This window comes from Oryctolagus cuniculus, chromosome 4 (genome assembly GCF_051225735.1).
Source record: "Oryctolagus cuniculus isolate XC-2025 breed Fujian yellow rabbit chromosome 4, ASM5122573v1, whole genome shotgun sequence".
Classification (NCBI taxonomy): domain Eukaryota; kingdom Metazoa; phylum Chordata; class Mammalia; order Lagomorpha; family Leporidae; genus Oryctolagus; species Oryctolagus cuniculus.
Genome location: NC_142870.1, coordinates 12,478,643 through 12,498,874, shown reverse-complemented (window position 1 = coordinate 12,498,874; position 20,232 = coordinate 12,478,643). Strand labels below are relative to the sequence as shown.

Below are 20,232 nucleotides of genomic sequence, written 5' to 3'. Positions count from 1 at the left end.
CCTGGATTTGCAGATGTGCGAAGGCGAGAGGCAGGGAGGTGAAGTGTCTCCTCCAGGGCTGGCTGCCTCCAAGCGGCAGAGCTGGGACTTGACGCAAAGATATCTGACTTGAACTTGAGTGGACACTATTGGACAAGATGCTTTTGACCTTGGATGGACTGTTGGTATGGATATCAGCTGACTGCTGCTCACATAATTTTTTTTTAACTTGAGAGGCGGGAGGGGGGGTTCTCATTCCCTGGTTTGCTACCCAGTGGCCCTGGGCCGAGTGTTGAAGCCAGGAGCTGGGAACTCAACCCATCACTGCTGCTTCCCCGGATCGGCATTAGCAGGAAGCTGGAGTCAGGAGCACAGCCAAGTACCAACCCTGAGCACCCCAATGGGGCAGGTGAGCCTCTTTGCAAACCTGCATTAGCATTCACAACCTCCTCCCGTGGGTTTCTGGGTCAGACATTCCCCAGGCAAATTTCTAGGACACCACAGCTCGGTCAGTCCTCACCAACCGACTCTTTGCTATTGACGTGTCTCCTTAGCGCCAGCTCGATAAACAAAGCAGCACTTACTGCCTAAAAACCAGCCTTGCTGGTCCTGCGCAGCACTAGGGCTCACTCTTCTGGGCTGCCAGGTTGGATTCTTGGAGGCTGACACGTGGTGGCTGCGTCTGCTCAGAATGGCTTCGGCTCATTTCTGTTGGAAACCAAAAACCTGCCCTTTGCTGGTCCTGGTGAAGGAACATACTCAAGACTGGACTTTTTTTTTTTTTAAGATTTTATTTATTTATTAGAGAAGTAGAGTTACAGAGAGAGGCAGAGAGAGAGAGAGAGGTCTTCCATCCGCTGGTTTACTCCCCAGATGGCCGCAACAGCCGGAGCTGCGCTGATCCGAAGCCAGGAGCCAGGAGCTTCTTCCAGGTCTCCCATGCAGGTGCAGGGGCCCAAGCACTTGGGCCATCTTCCACTGCTATCCCAGGCCACAGCAGAGAGCTGGATCTGAAGTGGAGCAGCCGGGACTTGAACCAGCACCCATATGGGATCCCAGTGCCTCAGGCAGAGGCTGAGCCCACTATGCCACAGTGCCAGCCCCTCAAGACTGGAATCTGAGTGCAAAGCACAATATTATCTTCCAAAATAGGCTGGGTCGTATGAGGAAGGAAGCAACCAGGATACTGAGCAAGGGGGAAGATAGAGCTGGAAGTCGCCTCTCCATCACTCTGCCCTTTAAATAAATAAATATATTTTTTTAAAATTTGATGTATGTGCTGGCACCGCTGCTCACTTGGCTAATCCTCCACCTGTGGCGCCACTACCCCGGGTTCTAGTCCCGGTCGGGGCGCCGGATTCTGTCCCGGTTGCCCCTCTTCCAGGCCAGCCCTCTGCTGTGGCCAGGGAGTGCAGTGGAGGATGGCCCAGGTCCTTCGGCCCTACACCTGCATGGGAGACCAGGAGAAGCACCTGGTCCTGGCTTCGGATTGGCACAGCACGCCAGCCCGTAGCAGCCATTTGAGGGGTGAACCAATGGAAGGAAGACCTTTCTCTCTGTCTCTCTCACTGTCTAACTCTGCCTGTCAAAAAAAATTGATGTATGTTTCACATACAAGTGTACACACGGGCTGATGGTGATTTCACACACTATTGTTAATATGCCACCTGTGGTTTGGCTGCAACCTATCGGGTGAGGTTAGGTGTAAAACTTCCCACTTGCGAATGTTCAACCTGTAGTTAGTTTTCGTGCCAGATGACAACATTCCTCTTAAGGTATTGTGTGTGTAACACTCAAAGCATGTTTGTTGCATCCAAACTAAATCTTTATCAAGGTTTTTGTTTATTTATTTGAGAGACAGGGACAGAAGGGGAGTGCACCCATCCACGGGTTTACTCCCCAAATGCTCACATTGCCTAGGACTGGGCCCCACTGGGCCCAAGCAAATCTGGGAACCCAATCCAGGTTTCCCTTGTGAGTGCCAGAAACCCAGGCACTGCCTGCCAGGGTCTTCATCAGCAGGAGGCTGGAGTCAGAACCCAGAGCTGGGAATCTGATGTAGGTGTTCTGATATGAGACGTGGGCGACCCAACCTGTGTCTTAGCAGCTGAACCAAGCACATGTGCTTTAAAAAATTCTTAAATAGATCAGATGAGGACTAAAGTCTTCTGATTTAACAGCAAGGAGCTGAGAGGGGCCAGGCAGAGGGAAGCCAGGGCATCATCCCCCAGGCTCCTGCTCCTGCCCTGCAGCCACCAGGCCACACGGCCCCATCCATTGCCCTTCTGAACATCTTTCCCATTTGGCCACTTCCCTTTCCCTCAGGGCTTGAAGCTCCCCAACCCTGAGCACAACCACCCGCTCCTGACTGCCTCCACCCCCCCCCCCCGATAATGTCCCCAGGCCCACTCTGTTGCTGTTTGATTAAATAATTTTTTGTATTTCATTTCATTTTAAAGGAGGAGAGAAAGAGACAGAGAGAATCTGGCATCTGCTGGTTCACTCCCCAAATGCCCACAGCAGCTGGGACTGGGCCAAGTCAAAACTAAAGCATGGAAATCCGGGTCTCCCACAGGGGTGGCAGGGACCCAAGTACTTGAGTCACCATCTGCTGCCCCCCAGGGTGTGCTGGGATCAGGAACAGAGCTGGGATTTGAACCCAGGCACTCAGACATGGGATGCTGGTGTCCCAGGTGGCTAACTGTCATGCCAAATGCCTGCCTGTTTGATTTTTTTTTAACAGCTTCATTGAGACATAATTCACATACCATACCACTCATCCACTTAAGTGTATAATTCAGTGGTTTTTATATATTACATTATTGACTTTTTAAAAAAACATTTATTTACTTATTTGAAAATCAGAGTTAAATACAGAGAGAAAGTGAGGCAGAGAGAGAGAGAAAGAGAGGTCTTCCGTCCACTGGTTCACTCCCCAATTGGCCACAACGGCTAGGGCTGCACCGATCTGAAGCCAGGATCCAGGAGCTTCTTCTGGGTCTCCCATGCAGACGCAGGGTCCCAAGGTCTTGGGCCATCTTCTACTGCTTTCCCAGGCCATAGCAGAGAGCTGGATTGGAAATGGAGCAGCCGGGACTTGAACTGGTGCCCATGTGAGTTGCCAGCACTTCAGGCGGCAACTTGCTACATCGCAGCTCTGGCCCCGGGCACGCTCTTGTTTATCCACTCACTCACTCTCTGATGGACTTGAGATTGCCTCTACCTTTGGCTACTGTGAGTAACGCTGCCATGAACGTCAGTGTATACGGATCTGCTTGAGTCTCCGCTTTCAATTCCTTGAGGTCTACACAGTTGGCCTTCCATCTGTATTGGAAACTGAAATTTACTGGAAATGTATCTGGAACCGTACCCACTGAAATATATTTGGGGGGAAAATCTGCATTGCACTGAACATGTAAAGATTTTTTTTCTCTTAGTCTCTAAACAATATAATAAAACAACTATTTATATAATATTTACATTGCATTAGGTACCATGAATAATCTAGAGTTGATAAAGTACACAGAAGGGTGTGCATAGCTTTTCTTTAAAGACTTATTTATTTGAAAGGCAGAGTGACAGAGTGAGAGGCAGAGAAAGAGGTCTTTCTTCCATCCGCTGATTCACTCTCCAAATGACCGAAATGGCAAGAGTTGGGTGGATCTAAAGCCAAAAGCCAGGAGCTTCTTCTGGGTCTCCCACATGGGTGCAGGAGCCAAAGCACTTGCGCCGTCTTCTACTGCCTTCCCAGGTGCCTCAGCAGGGAGCTGGATGGGAAGTGGAGCAGCCAGGACTGGAGCCAATGCCACAAGGGATGCTGGCTCTGCAGGCAGCAGCTTTAGCTGCTCCTCCACAGCGCCGGTCCCTGAACCTACTTTTGACCCCTCCGGTCCATTGGCACTCAGCAGCCAGAGCATCTAGTCATGTCACACTGCTGCTGACAACCATTTATCACCTGCAGGTAAAGACGGAACTGATCCCCAAGGTCTCCAGGGACCTGGGCTCCGGCCTGGCCAACACCCTGCTCCTTGGTCTGCTGCAGCCATGCCACACTTCTCTCTGTTCTCCCACAGGGCCACACTCCTAATGGATTTCAACATGCCGGTCCCTTTGCCTCAATTGTTCATTTCCTGCAAACACCTGGCTTGAGCTTGCTCTTGCTGGGCCAGCTTCCCAGCTCCCTCCCTCATCTTGCCTTAAAACGTGTTCCCTAGCATCTCCCGGGACTCTCCTTCGCCTCCAAGACCCCTTGGGTCACACATCCCCATAAAAGCGCATGGTGGCTTCAGCGTGTGTCTTCCCGGCTGTAATAATGGCCAACACTGACCCAGCACTTGCTGTGTTCCAGGTCTTGTTTCAGGCACATCACTAAGTCCTCACCGCCTACCCCGGATTGCTCCTTAGCCACTTGACAGGTGCACCCACTGTCAGTAACAGCTCCCCCACTGGCATCTGGAAGCCAGCGCAGACGCCCAGCCCTCAGGGAGCGGGGCCCCTCCCTGGACCAGCAGTCCCCACCCCTAGCAGTGAACGGTCACCCGCAACTGGACGGAGGAGTGGACAGAAAATACAAAAGGACCCGAGTTTCTGAGCAAACATGGTTTATTGAACGGCTCCCAAGTGCGGGGCATCCTCGCCTGACTCCTCCAGGCTCAGATGCCCCAGCCTAGAAAAACGCACGCTAAGAGCTAGTCTTGTTAAGACAGATTTTCAAAACCACTGTGCCTGGCGCCCGGGTCCCCAGCCCACGGTCGCCCATGCTCAGCATTTACCGGCTCATCCCCAGACGGATGGAAGGGGCTGGGACCCCGCGTCCTGCGGCCCCAGCCCGAGGCGAGCACACAGTGGCACCGCCGGCATCCACCCCTCCGCAGCTCGGCTGCTCACCTCCGGCGCGGGCGCGGGCGGCGCCTCCGCTTTCGCTCTCCCGCGGCCTCGCCGGGGCCTTCGCAGCCCTGGGGCCGCCGGGGCCGCGCGCCCGGCCCCGCCCTGGGGCCTCATTATCTACGTTTCCGCGTCAGACCCGCCGCGAACTTGGCAGGCCCTTCGCGGTGTTCGGGAACACTTTGTGCCCAGCGCCCGCCCGCCGGGCCCTCCTCCCTCCCGCCGGCGCCGCCCGGCCCGGCCCGGCCCGGCCCGGGCCTCAGGGTTCGGGTCTAAGGGGGGTCCCAGGGCGCGCGGCCGCGGGGCCCCCGCGCTACACTTGTCATGGGTTCCCGGGTGCCAAGGCCTCGCAGCCCCGCTCCTCGCCCCGGGGATTCGGTGCCCAAACGTGGGTCACACTGCGCGGTAATCGAGAGGTTCAGAAAGATGCTGTGGCCCATTTTAAAGAACAAAGCCCAATTATGAGCGCCAGGCGGCTGTGTACGCCCGGTCAGGTGTCAAATCTCCCAGCTCTGAGGACAACCAGCACCCGAAGGAGGCTAGAGAGAGAGAGGAAACCCGCTCGGGAGCCATCAGCCCCGCGTGGAGACCCCTGGCTCGTTCCTGTCCAGGTTGCGCGAACCTGGGCTAAACGCCGGGGCTCAGGGTGGCTTTCTGTGACATAGGATGAGTGCGCGCGCTCCGGCACCCCGCCCGGCGGGAGCGGGGTGGCGGCGCCGCGACCCCACGCCTCCAGGACCCCACCTTCCCGCTGGCCCCGCTCCGCCCCGCCCTGGAGGCGCCCACACTGCACGCGCGGCGCTGGCTCCAAAGTGCGTCACGGGCACCGGCCGCGCTCCTCCCGCGGCCGGGGTGAGCTGGCACGCAGCCAGTGCGGGCCGGGCACGGGGTGACGGGTCGTCTCCGGGGCTGCGACCCCGGCCTGGAAGGCGCTGGCGTTGCCCGGCCCTGGGACGCTATTTGGAGCGCCTTTGGCGGCGGCGGGCAGCGCGCCAGGGACCGACCTCGGCAGTCGTGGGGCTCGCGAAGGCGACGCTTTCCCTGCCAGCCCCCTCGCTTCCTCCGGTGCGGCGGCGGCAGCGGAGATTTCCTCTCGGGGAAACTACGCGGATCCTTCCCGGGGCTCCTCGCCCCGCCCCAGGTCTCCGCCCCCTCCCCTTTGCTGGGGAGCCGGGGCCCGGCCGCGCCGGGGAGGAGACTCGGGCAGCCTGGGCCGGGAGGCGGCGGGGGGGTCCGCGGAGCCGCTAGCCACCCGCTCGCCCCGCCATGTGACGCCACCCAGAGCCCGGCAATCCCCCGCGCGCCCCGGGCCCGCGCCCCGCCGCGCACCATGCTCCTGCTGGGACACGCGCGCCCGCCGCCCGCGCCCCAGCCCGCCCAGCATCCCGGCCTCCGCAGGCAGGTAGAGCCGCCGGGGCAGTTCCTGCGCCTCTTCTACTGCACCGTCCTGGTGTGCTCCAAAGAGATCGCAGCGCTCACGGACTTCTCCGGTAAGTGCGCGCTCTGTCGTCGTGCGCCCCCAGCGCCGCCGTGCGCCGGCGGAGCCCTTGGCTGCTGGCTCCCAAGGGCCACGGCCAAGTTGAATTAAAGTTGAGTCGCGTTCGTAGTCTCCTTGCCTGATGTGAGCCCTTGGCAAGGAAGCATGTGTGGTGTTGTCAGGGTTTCTCGCCCCGCCGCTGACCTTAATTTCCCAACATCGCGGACCTGGCCTGGCCGCGCGCGCGCGTTCGCTGGAGGCGCCCGAGGTTGAGCTCTGTACCGCGCGCCGCTTTTTGGAGTACACGTGTTGTGGTTGGAGGAGTCGCGTTCTGTTTGCCACCCGCGGAGACTGGGGCGTCCCAGCCAGCCTCCCAGGTATCCGTGCCAGAAGACTAGCCCGGAGCGCACCGGGTCTGAAGCCCGTACCGGGAGGGAAGGAGGGATCCCGCAGGGGCCGGGTGTCCGGTGGAGCAGCCCACGCCACTCACCCAGGGCCGTGCCGTGCCTCCGCAGTGCGTCAGCGCCCCCTCTCCAGTCCCTTTACAAGAAACAAGGACCTCCTCCTCCCGAGTCAGCGACGGGACTTTTCTTTCGGGGGAATTCTAACTCATGCCCTGGAAGAGGATCTCAGATTGTTCTGGGGTTACAGAGGTGACTGTGCTAAAAGAAAGGAGTTTCAGGGTTGGCCATGGCCACGGGAGCACGTGCTGATGCTTAGTGGTTGCACTTGCTTCTGGTACAATTGTCCTTGCAACTGTAACAGCTCTCTCTCTCTCCCCTCTTTCTCTCTCTCTGGCAAGGCCTGCACCCTGCCCCAGCCCAGCCCAGCCCAGCCCACTTCTCCTTCCCCAGGAATCTTCCAGACTTTGCATATGTCCTGCAGGTACTGGCCACGCAGCATCTTTTGCAAGATACTCTGGTAAATGAAGTGAGCCCCTGGTGGGTGCTGTTGGTGCTGGAGACTAGTACGCGGCGAGGAACACTGGCCAGCTGGAAGCTGAGCTGGGCTTCTGGTTCACTTACAGAGAATGTCATTGTTAGCCGAGAGCCTTAGGTCAGAGGTGCTTTGCTTTGAATATTTAATATCAAGGCAGGGATCCTGCCTAGTGAAGGAAGCCAAGATATGCCTATTTGGCAAGCAAACCTCAGCCCTTAAAATCCAGCACCGCAAGATCAAGCCTTTGTGGTAAGAATGCTGGGTGAAACGCGTCTCCCCTTTCAGATGCTATTGACTTATTTTTGTTCCTAACAGAACTTGCTTGGCTGCGAGAAAAGCTCTGTGTTTGCTGATCTGAGCGGTGGAGAGCAGTGCTGGGCTGAGCCATCACCTAGCTCTGACTAATGTAAGAAAGAACTGGAATCCGACGAGCCCAGTGACACCACTGCAACTGAACAAATATTGCTTTAGGCCAACTGCGATGTAACCATCAGGTTGTTTTCACAGATTATAGACGAGTTTGTTTCTCTAGGGAAGCAGTCCCAATATTCTAACACTGTGCAGGTCACCACCCACATTCCTGAGGGGGACCCATGCTTTGACAGAGGTCTAAGTCATATGAATGATAGAAGCCATTTCCTTCTGCTTTCCCCATGGAAGTGACCTCCAGCTTTTTTTTTTTTTTTTAAGATGTATTCATTTATTCGAGAAGCAGAGTTACAGAGAATGGGAGAGACAGAGAGAAGTCTTCCCTCTGCTGGTTCACTCCCCAATTTTCAGGACCCAGGAGCTTCTTCTGGGTTTCCCACGTGGGTGCAGGGGCCCAGGCACTTGAGCCAACTTCCAATGCTTTCCCAGGCCATCAGCAGGAAGCTGAATCAGAAGTGGGGCGGCCAGGACTCAAACCAGTACCCATATGGGATGGTGGCGCCACAGGTGAAGACAACCCACTACACCACAGCGCCAGCCTGCCGGTCTAGCTTCTAAAATGCCCCTGCGAAAGCAGTAGTTGGTGAGGATGTCAGATCCACCCACAGCCCGGCCCCATTTTTCCTCTGATCAATGTCCTCCAAGGAGAGAGTTAGCAGGGAGCCTTTTTGGGAGAAGGAAAGAAACATAAGAAACATAAGTATTCTCCCAAACCTCAGGCATACTCGGGCTGAAACCTACATTCTACTAGAGCGTGGGGTGAGGGGAGAAAGAGAAAGAGAAGCCTCCCAAAGTTGGCTGATTGGAATGAAGACTTAACGACTCTTAGGGGCCCCCAGCTACGTGATGAACAGCTGAAAGGGTTAAGTCCCAAGCTTTAAAGATGTTTGGGCGAATGTTTTGGTGAAGCAGTGGATCCTGATCACATTGCTCCGAGCTCCCATGGCCTCAAAGCTGGCTGCCTGTTTATCTGGGGACAAGAAGGCTCCTCCTTCTTGGAGGAGTGTATACACACCAAGCACAGGTCCATAAAGAGATGGCAGACCCCTCCCCCACCAGCCTTGCAGCAGTAGCTGAGGGCTAGACAGCAGCGCTCAGCAAAGCAGATACCTGCTTGATTTCTAAATAAGAGGAACACAGCAAAAACTGGCAGAGAACGGAGCCAGCTTGGGACCCCTTTGCCCTTGCAAAGGAGGACCGGGATGGTAGATCCTGTAAAACAAAGCGGCAGAATGCCAGGGTCCCAGCCATTATCTGTCCAGTACCGGGACAGGGCAGAGTTTTGGAAAGTAACTTAAGCCTTTCCCTGGGGCTGTCAGCTGGTGTCGTTTTCCTGGGTCATTGATTTTTTTGCCCTAGGGATTCCAGCATCGGATCTCACTCTTAATAACCCAGAAGCGGCATGGTGGCCTCCCCCTCCCCCCACGTGCTCGTGACTTGTGCTAATCACCCCCAAGCCTGCTAGGAAATAGGCCCTTAAACACCCTCTTCTCTCTCCTCCACAAAGATGTTGAGAGTTTGCCAGTGGCCACTGGAAGGCTATCATCACTGCATTAAAAATACATCCTGGTGAAGGCAAGAGCAGTTCACGCAAAATTAGTGTCTCTGATCCTTAATCCTACACTCAAAATGTGCTTGGCTCCCGTCCATCTCCCTCTTTGGGACGGAGTTCTGTTCTTTTGACTGCATTCCCAATTTCAGCATTTGGCCCGAGAGGTCCAAATTGATCGCTGATCTTTTTTTTTTTAAAAGTGACAACAATAAAAGTGTCATGTCATCCTTAGCATCCTCTTTGTCCGGAGAGCTGGAGGGCAGATGAGAGGTGAGAGGAGGGAGGGGTGCTCTTTCTGGTTCTAGCCATGGTGACCAAGGGATTGTCTCCATTTTGCTCTGCCTTCAAGCGTGGTGTCCAGTGTGTCTCTGGCACGGCCCCTCGGGACTTGGTTTTTGATGGTTTGACTGTGTGGGTTCTCGGCCAAGGGCAGGCTGGGTCTCCCTTTCTCTGCTTCTCTTTCTCTCCTGTTCTTTTACTTTCTCATTTCTCAAAGAAATTCAAAGCGATGGACAGGCTTATGCGTAGGAGTGGGGAGAGAGGAAGGAAAGAGTGGAAAATGGTTCTCGTTCCCACTGGAACTCCTGGGGCACCCCTGCCACTTGGACAAAGTGGTATTGACTGTGTGTTTACACGTTTGGTTTTGCCCTGGGACTCAAAGTGTGAATGAGGGAAGCGGAGGGGAGGTTGGGGGCAGCCTTCAAGGTCCTTCTTCTCCTCCCAAATGTCCCCAGATCTCAAAGAAAAGTCGCTGTGTGACACAGGTGGCCCGGGATTCTACTAGTGCCATCGGCAGCCGCGCGCCAGCAACACGTGGTTCGCGGTGTTGGACTGTGTTCACGAGCTCCAGCTGCCACAACAAAGGCACCACAGAAAAGTCTGTTCTCACAGATGGGGAGGCTGCAAGTCCAAGAGCAGATCGATCCTTCTGTGGTCTCCCTCGTGGGCTCACAGAGGCCCTTCTCGCTCTGCGTCTCCACGGGGTCTTCCTCCTGCAGACACACTGCGTCCAGTCGCCTCTCAAAAAGGACAGCATCCTCTTGCTCTAGAGCCCGCTCTAACGATCTCATTTTGACTCAATCACCCCCATCTTCAAACACACTGTGGAGGTCATAGGGTAGGGTCTTGGAGGCCAGGCCTGCAACATGTGTGTTTGGACACAGATCGCTCGCAGCCCAACCCGTGAACTTGAGCGGCAGTGCTTTGTTGCATCGGCCGGGCATTTCGGAACGTAGAACTTCAGTCGCTGAGAGTGGGAAGCAGGTCCCCAGGGAGGCAGCACAGGTGGATTGGACAGCTTGAGCCTTCCCGTCCTGCCTCTTCCTCCTGATAGGTGTCGAGCTGCCCCGGTTACACGGGATGACGTGGGGGGTGTGCAAGATCCCACCCCACGGCCTCTGGTCTCATGGGCCAGGCACTGGAGACTTTGTGGAAGTTCCTGGATGTTTTGAATGTGCTGCAGAGAGGGGGCCCCCTGCACTGGGGCCGTAAGGAGAGGACTGCCTACTGCACCACGCCAGTTCTTGCAGAGCCACAGGCCTGGCTGGGTATCCCCAGGGAGACCAGGGCAGCCTTTTCCCAGCTCGTCACCTCCTCCCAGCACCTGTGTGCACACACACTCCCCTCTGCACTGCATTCTGCCTTAGCCACATCATCCTTTTATCCTATGGTTATTCTCTCTCTCTTTCTTTCTTCCAAAGATTTATTTTATTTATTTGAAAGAGAGAGGTAGAGTCAGAGAGATAGAGAGAGAGAGAGAGAGAGAAAGGGCTTCCATTCCGCTGGTTCACTCCCCAGATGGCTGCAATGACTGGAGCTGGGACAGGCTGAAACCAGGAGCCAGGAGCTTCTTCCAGGTCTCCCACATAAGTGCAGGGGCCCAAGCACTTGGGTCATCTTCTGCTGCTTTCCCAGGAGCATCAGCAGGGCGCTGGATTGGAAGTGGAGCAGCAAGGACTCAAATCGGCACCTATATGGGATGCTGACACTGAAGGCTAGGGCTTTAACCCACTGAGCCACAGCGCTGGCCTCTCCAGGGTATTTTCATCTTAAAATGTTTTTATGGTGTGAAAAGCCAGCCAGCAACCCAAGAAGAACAGAGCGAATGTCTTCAGGGGCTGACCAGGCATCTCAATCTGCACGTCCGTTTCCACGGAAAGTGCCCACGGCTGGGAAATGTTCTGCCGGCTCTTTCTAAGGCAGACAAGGGGCGTCTGGGCGCTCAGTGCTCCCGTTATTGATGGCCTCGGTCTCCCAGGTGCTTTATAATAGGAAAGGGCAGCCTGGCAACACTTCAGGGAAGGAAGAGAAAGGACCAGAGGAAACATTAGTTGAGCTCAGTGTTATCTGAGTTCACTCTCATAGCAACCCTATGCAGTCAGTATTAGCCTCACTTATATACACATATATTAAAGATTTGTTTATTTATTTGAAAGGCAGAGTTAGAGAGAGAGAGAAAGAGAGAGCAGAGAGAGAAATTCCATTTGCTGATTCACTCCCCAAATAGTTACAATGGCTGGGGCTGGACTAGGCCAAAGATGAGAGCCTGGAACTCCATCCAGATCTCCCCAAAGTGGATGCAGGGCCCCAAGCACTTGGGCCATCTCTTGCTGCTTTCCCAAGTGCATTAGTAGAGTGCTGGATTGGAAGTGGAGCAGCCGGGACTTGAACCTGCAGGCACATAGGATATCAGTGTTGCAGGTGGCGGCTTAACCCTCTGCACCACAATGCTGGCCCCCATTCTCACAGATGGGAGTTCAGCCCAGGGAGGATTGCTCACTGATCCTAGGCCACTGAGCCAGGAAAACCAGGACAGAGGCAGCCTCCAACCCAGGGGTCCGGCCAGATGGAGAGATTTGGCCTTCAGGGGTACTGAGCTGGGGAAGAAGGCTGGAAAAAGAAAAAAGTGCCACAATCTGCCTGAGCTGTCTAGACAGGGTCACAGGTCACTGGATGAAGGCGCACGTTCTGACCACCGCGGCACTGGGTGATTTAGCTGTTGTGGGGATGTCACAGTGTACATGCGCACAAGCAGTGATGGTGTGGGTCAGACACTCGGCGTGGACTCTCCATGCAACCAGGAGACTCGGTGAGCACGAGATGGATGAGCTGCTGTCATTCTAACACGCATGCTCCCTTCCAGTAAACTAGGACCGAGACAATGGCATACGTATAGTGCAGTGAATACATGGCCTGGTGACATAGTGACTTCTTACATAATGTGCGTAATCGGGCGTATTTTTATATACTGGCAGTGCAGTGGGTGTCACACCAGCATCACCACAAACACGTGAGGAATGCCTTGTGTTAGGATGCTTTGGCAGCTTCTGTGTCACTAGGCAATAAGAATTTTTCAGTTCCGGTATAACCCTGTGGTCCACCCGCGTCTGACTGTAGCTGATGGAAGGTGCACTGCTGTCTCAGGCGCCCACTGAGTAGTCTGCCCTCTTCCCGTCCGTACCGCCCACCTTTTCCTCACGCTTATTCCGAAGTGGATGCACTCCTGTGGGATCCAGAGGAGTGGAGGAGGAAGATGTTAGAACTTGGTGTTAGGGGCAGGCATTTAGCCTGGTGGTTAGGATGCTCACATCCCACGCTCGACGGCCTGGATTCAGTTCGCAGCTCCTGCTCCTGCCTCCAGCTTCCTGCTAATGCAGACCCCAGGAGGCAGTAGTCCCAGTGCAAGTAATCAGCTCTCTGCCACTCTCGTGGGAGGCCTGATCGGGGCTCTGGGCTTCCAGCTTTGGTCTGGCCCAGTCTTGGTCATTGCTGGCATTTGGAAGAGTGAAGTAGGAGATGCAGATCTCTCTGTCTCTCCAGTAAGTAAATAAATGGAGTTAGGTTTTGTTTCTATGGAACACATGAGTTGACAATATGATAACATGTAATTTATAAATAATTGTATATATGTTGAAGATGTGTTCTTAAAATGTTTTTTTACTGGTGGGGTTCATATTATTATTATTATTATTATAGATTTATTTATTTATTTGAAAGGCAGGGTTACAGAGAGGCAGAGGCAGAGAGAGAATCTTCCATCCACTGGTTCACTCTCCAGATGGCTGCAACAGCTGGAGCTGTGCCAATCTGAAACCAGGAGCCAGGAGTTTCTTCCAGGTCTCCCATGTGGTTGCAGGGACCCAAGCACTTGGGCCACCTTCTACTGCTTTCCCAGGCCACAGCAGAGAGCTGGATCAGAAGTGGAGCAGCCGGAACTTGAATCAGTGCCCATATGGGATTTCGGCACTGGAGGCAGTGGCTTTACCCACTCCCCCACAGTACCAGCCCCTGGGGTTCATATTATAAAAGTCATTGTATTCACAGCCATTCTGTCAGCTTAATGCTCATCACATTCTTTTTTTTTTTTTTTTTTAAGATTTATTTGTTTATCTGACAGGCAGATTTACAGACATGGAGGGAGAGACAAGGAGATATATAGAGAGTCTTCCATTGCTGATTCACTCCCCAAATGGCTGCAACAGCCAGGGCTGGGCCAGGCTGAAGCCAGGAGCCAGGAACGCCATCTGGATCTCCCAATTGGGTGGCAACTTTAAGTACTTGGGTCATCATCTGCTACTTTCCCAAGTGCATTAGCAGGGAGATGGATTGGAAGCAGAGCAGCCAAGACTTGAACGGTACTCTGATATGGGATGCCAGTGTTGCAGGCAGAGGCTTGGTCAACTGCACCACAACACCATCTCCCCTGCAGTTTTTCTGATACTGAGGCATACAATAAGTACATTGCGAGTAGTTTAAAGTAATGGCACTTATGTACTGCTTACCTCTTAACCTGCTAGTCAAATCTTTTTTTAAAGATTTATTTATTTATTTGAAAGGCTGAGTTACAGAGAGGCAGAGAGAGAGAGAGAGAGAGAGAGAGAGAGAGAGAATCTTCCATCTGCTGGTTCACTCCCCAAATGGCTGCAATGGCCAGGGCTGGGTCAGGCTGAAGCCAGGAGCCAGGAGCTTCTTCCAGGTCTCCCAAGGGTCCAGGTATTTAGGCTGTCCTCCACTGCATTCCCAGGCTCAGTAGCACGGAGCTGGATCAAACATAGAGCAGCTGGAGCTGGAACTCAAATCTACAACCATTTGGGATGCCGGCACTGCAGGTGACAGCTTTACCCAGTAGGCCGTAGCACCAGCCTCCGGAGTTAACTCTCTTTCCCATCACTTACAGGTATTGTTCATTCCATGTCTTGTCTCAAGATAGCACCATCCAGCTCCAAAGAATTAATTGTAGATTAGTTTTGGTAATATGTTTTTGAAAATATGGTGGATGGTGTTCTGAAGTTATTTCCCCAAGAATACACCTAGAACTGATGACCAAAACATAAACATCCTTTGAATGTGGAAGGGAAAGAATATAAGGAACGTTCTGGGAACAAAAATGGGGAGCAGAGAACCAGAGGAGTTAGCTGGTGCTGACCAAGTGGCTTCCCTAGGGTTTGATGGTCTTGACAACCAGGATTTAACAGGTGCATAAGGGCAGGAGATGACACAGTAGACCGAGACAGACTGGAACTGGAATAAAGATCTCTATATAAAGCCAGGACCTTGAAGGAATAATATTTAATAAAAAGATAAAACAAATCAATATTCTTACAAAGAAAATGACTAGAACAATTGTCTCCGCCTGGGTTAGGATTGGAGAAAACAATGATTTCCTAGGGCTAGTGTTGTGACGTAGTGGGTAGAGCTGCTGCTTGCGACAGCAGGGTCCCTGTCGGAGTGCTGATTGAGTCCCTGCTGCTCCGATTCCAGCCCAGCTTCCTGCTGACGTGCGTGGGAAGACAGGGAAAGTTGACCCCTGCCACCCATGTAGGAGACCCTGAGTTCCTGGCCCTTGGCTTTGGCCTGGCCCAGCCCTAGCAGTTGTGGCCCTCTGGGGAGTGAGCCAACAGATGAGGATCTCCCTTGCTCTGTGTGTGTGTGTGTGTATGTGTGTGTGCCATTGTCTCCTTCTCTGATGGTCTACCTTTCAAATAAATATATCTTTAAAATTTTCCCTTTAAAATGCCTAATCAGGGCCTTTTTGAGAGTCTGGATTTTGAATGCACACTACTTTTCTTGGGAAACCTAAGCTAAGAAACTAATACAGTTGTCACAGCATATGGCGAAACAAACACATGGGATCCAGTGCTGTGGCCTAGTAGGTTAAGCTTCTGCCTGCGGCATTGGCATCCCACCTGGGCAAAGGTTCGAGTCCTGGCTTCTCTACTTCTCATCCAGCTCTCTGTGAGCAGTCTGGGAAAGTGGTGGAAGGTGGCCCAAGTGCTTGGCCCCTGCACCCATGTGGGAGATATGGAAGAAATTCCTGGCTTCTGGCTTCAGATCGGCCCAGCTCCAGCCATTGTGGCCACTCGGGGAGCGAACCAATGAGTAGAAGATTTCTCTTTCTGTCTCTGTCTCTCTCTCTGTAACTCTGCCTCTCAAATAAATAAATAAGTAAATCTTTAAAAAAATGGATACTCCCTGTATGGAAATGTTGTCAACACAAGAACCTCAATATTTTTATGGGAGAAATACTGCTGAATATGAATTACAATTCTAAATTACATTGTAGGAGCAATGGTCAACAGCAACACCAGAGTTCTTAGTCCATAGAGAAAAAACAAATATGTTGAAAAAGAAATGATTGTCTATATCCATGGAAAAGTATATTCATTGAAATTATGTATATAGAATATTCATTGAATAAGTCTATATCCATATGTTCATTGAAATTAAAATTAAATTAGATGGGTTAAAGAGCAGATTGGATATAGCTGAAGAGAGAAACAATGAGCTGGAAAATAAAACTGGAGGGAAATTATCCAGAATTAAGCAAAGAAGGTAAAGACATGGAAACTATGGAAGAAAAAAAAGTTTTTTGACAGGCAGAGTTAGTGAGAGAGAAAGAGAGAGAAAGGTCTTCCTTCCATTGGTTCACCCCTCAAATGGCTGCTACAGCTGGTGTGCAGTGCCAATCCGAAGCCAGGAGCCAGGTGCTTCCCTGGGCCACAGCAGAGAGCTGGACTGGAAGAGGAGCAACTGGGACAGAACCGATGTCCCAACCGGGACTAGAACCCAGAGTACCAGTGCTGTAGGCGGAGGATTAGCCTAGTGAGCCACGGTGCTGGCCTATGGAAGAAAATTTATAAGACATAAGGGATAGAATGAAGGTTTAACATATATTTGATCAGATTCCAGCAAGAGAAGCCAGGTTAAACAAGAGGCAGCACTCAAAGTAGTGGAATCCTAGAACCTGTTTTCAAGAATTGATGAAAGATGCAGATTCAAACCTCTCAAGCAAGACAAATACTATAAATTTATACCTATGTGTAGCCTATTGAAACTAGAAAATACTAAAGGCAAAGCAGTAGTATTTTTTACTTTTAAGATTTATTTACTAGGCCGGCGCCGCGGCTCACTAGGCTAATCCTCCGCCTAGCGGCGCCGGCACACTGGGTTCTAGTCCCGGTCGGGGCGCCGGATTCTGTCCCGGTTGCCCCTCGTCCAGGCCAGCTCTCTGCTGTGGCCAGGGAGTGCAGTGGAGGATGGCCCAGGTGCTTGGACCCTGCACCCCATGGGAGACCAGGAAAAGCACTTGGCTCCTGGCTCCTGCCATCGGATCAGCGCGGTGCGCCGGCCGCAGCGTGCCAGCCGCGGCGGCCATTGGAGGGTGAACCAACGGCAAAGGAAGACCTTTCTCTCTGTCTCTCTCTCTCTCACTGTCCACTCTGCCTGTCAAAAAAAAAAAAGATTTATTTACTTATTTGAAAGGCAGAGAGCAACATCAAGAGGAGAGACAGAGAAGAGAGTGATTTTTCCATCCTCTGGTTCACTCCCCAAATGGCCACAGCAGTGAGGTCTGTGCCAGGTCTCCCACATGGGTGACATTCACTGCCTTCCCATGTGCATCAGCAGGGAGGTGGATCAGGAATGGAATATCCAGGAGGTAATATTTTCCAGCTTCTTAGGAAAAAGTACAACTGTCAGTACATACACACACACACACACACACACATATATATATATATAAATAAATCTCCAGTTAATGTATTTTTTAAATTTTTTTTTATTTTTTGACAGACAGAGTGGACAGTGAGAGAGAGAGAGACAGAGAGAAAGGTCTTCCTTTTCTGTTGGTTCACCCTGCAATGGCCGCTGATCTGAAGCCAGGAGCCAGGTGCTTCTTCTGGTCTCCCAATGCGGGTGCAGAGCCCAAGCACTTGGGCCATCCTCCACTGCCTTCCCGGTCCACAGCACAGAGCTGGACTGGAAGAGGAGCAACCAGGACAGAATCCAGCACCCCGACTGCAACTAGAACCCGGGGTGCCGGCACTGCAGGCAGAGGATTAGCCTATTGAACCACGGCGCCAGCCCAGTTAATGTATATTTTAAAAATTATTTTGTTTATTTGCTTGAAAGGCAGAGTGACCAAGAGAAAGAGAGAGGAGAAATTCCATCTGGTGTTCATACCCTTAGTAGCCACAGTGGCTAAACTTGAACCAAGTTGAGGTCAGGAACCTGGAACTCCATCTGGGTCTTCCACATGGGTGCAGGCCCAAGTACTTGGACTTCCCAGGTGCATTAGTGGGGAGCTGGAAGGAAAGTATGCTTGTTTTTTTTTTTTTCATTGAATCTATTTTTAAGGGTGAATATGAAATAAATATAAATTTGCCACTAATAACTCTTTTCTGAAGGAATTACTAAAGGGTATACTTCATAAAGTAGAATACTGAGTCTAGAATGAATGCAAGAGAAAGTAAGAAAAGCAGTGGTGAGCAAAGAAATCGTACAACTTCTAATGCACATTGCCACCATTTTTCTTCTGTCTTCCTACTTATAGAATGTCATCCAAGAGAGATGTTTTCTAAGATATTTTGTTTGAAATTCAGAGAGAAGAGAGATCCCTGAATCTGCTAGTCCTCTCCCCAAATCCCTACAAAAGCTGAAGGTAGGCCAGGCTGAAGCCAGGACCCCAGAACCCAACCCAAGTCTCCCACATGGGTGGCAAGGATCCAAGTCCTTGTGCCATCACCTGCTGCCTCCCAGAGTGCATTAGCAGGAAGCGGAGTAGAGAGCGGAGCTAGGACTTGAACCCAGGCACCCCTGCATCAGCTGCCTGCACCCGATATGTAGTTCCTTGGTCAGCTGAAATGATGAGACATTTTACTGAACCACCGAGCTCGTCCACCAACCTCTGACTTCCAGCCCGAGGTACCCAGCAGTGTCCTCCCCCCGGTGGGGGAAACGTTCTGAAGTTTCTCAGGCTCCAGCCACCGTGCTGGGGCTGATACAGGGGCTACTCCAAAGAAATGATTTTGCCCTGGGGAGCCTTGCTTTTTGGTTGGTTCCTGGATCACACAAAGAATCAGCGAGGCATCTGAGGAAGGTCTCAGTCTCCAAAAACAGTAGCCAAGCCACAGCCCTCGAGCTGAGGGCTTAGCAGCGTGTCCACAGACCTTCCGGATAACTCTGCTCACGCTGAGATTTTGCACTCCCATGTGTGCATTTCTGAACCGTGTGTTCTCCGACGCTTGTCTCACTGGACACTGACTCTCTTCTGCATTAATGAAGTGATGCTTGGGGTCAGTTTTGACTCGAGAGCCAAGGTTTCCACACACAGCAAGCCAGGCAACACGAATGCTGGGAACTCAGTTCCCCCGCGTGTGAGGTGCGTGTTTGTGAATCGTCTGCCTCGGATGCCCCGTGAATACAAATCACCTCATCTGGGGTTGGAGGAGCAGGGAGGAAGAAACCCAAGAATGATCTCCAAAACAAATCTTTAATGCGGATGAGTATAATAGAGTGTAATCCCGTTTCAAGTCTGTCAGCATTCCTTTGATGATTACAAATGAGTTCCTTTCCCCTGCGATGTGGGGGAATCATCTGGATAAAATAACCCTTTTTGTCTGCAGGGGCCCGTGCCGTGCATACCCGTGACAGCTTTCAGAGTTGTGTTTCAGACTCTGGGAAGAACACACTCCAGCCAGTCATCTCCTTTCTTTCTCTTGACTTGGGAGATTTTTCGCTCTTTTCATGTTCAGCGGCTTCCGAAATTCTCAGGCTTAGGAATCATAAATCATCGCGCTGGGCTGAGGAACAGGAGAGACCCGGGTCACTGAGCCCGTTTCCCTCTCTGCCCGCTGGATGGGAGACAGGGGAAAGAGAGAGTGCATGATCTTATCTGCGAGGCCAATTTGTACAGCTTCTGAGGTCTCTCCTTTAAGGACTGCACGTGAGCGATGGGTCCTTTCTCTGTTAAAAAACATGTACGGAACCCGAGTTCAGCTTCCGTGGCTGTCTTCATCTGACTGGCTATGAAATGAAGGGGCAGTCCATTTTTTTAAATGCTTCTTTCCCAAGCGAAGCCTGGGAAATGCTTGGTGGACAGGCAGACGGGGGTGGGGGGGGCAAAGACTCAACCCCATCCACAGCCTCCGAACTAAAAGGGAGCTGACAGGTGTTTGTGCGGCAGCTTCCGGGGTGCAGAATTACAGATCCTGTGGTCTTGCCTGTTCTGCCTCTTTTACTGCTGGAGTTCAAGTGCAATGGTCAATATCTTTTCATTCCCCCTCCCCCCCCCTTTTTTTTTTTCCTATTTTTCATTGGGTGTCCCAGGATTGCTTTAAAATAGGGCAATGGCTCCCTAAAAGCCACACACCTGTGTCTAGAAGCCGAAGGTTTTCCCTTGTCTCTGCTTCTGTGCTACCCTTTGGATATCCAGGGCAGGTTGGTCGGGTTTGGCAACTTTCGCCCCAAAATGCTGTCTGGTTCCTACAGTCGGTGGCTATCTTTACTCGGTGAAAATGTAGCTTTTCCAAGCAGTTAGTCGAAACCAGTGGCTCTCAATCCAGGGCGATTTTGTTCCTCGGGAATATCTGGCAATGTCCAGAGGGGGTTTCACCTGCCACAGCTGCTGGAATCCAGTGTGGGAGCCAGGACTGCTTCTAGGCACTGTGGCTAAGACTCTGTCCTTGTGCTGAGG

General features: G+C 52.4%; 1 protein-coding gene across 10 annotated transcripts in view; it reads left to right on the top strand.

The window, feature by feature from the left end:
• Positions 1-4,553: 4,553 nt before the first annotated feature.
• EVA1C (eva-1 homolog C) overlaps positions 4,554-20,232 on the top strand; it is an 89,764-nt gene continuing 74,085 nt past the window's right edge. For 3 of the 10 annotated variants that reach the window (XM_008267184.5, XM_089330587.1, XM_002716806.6), the window contains exon 1: positions 4,560-6,353. In XM_008267184.5, coding sequence (XP_008265406.3) covers positions 6,194-6,353 — 160 coding nt within the window. In that variant the 5' untranslated portion in view covers positions 4,560-6,193. Of the gene's footprint in view, positions 6,354-20,232 lie in introns of all 10 variants that reach the window. The other 7 variants (XM_089330586.1, XM_089330588.1, XR_016232282.1 and 4 more) reach the window with 6 other exon arrangements.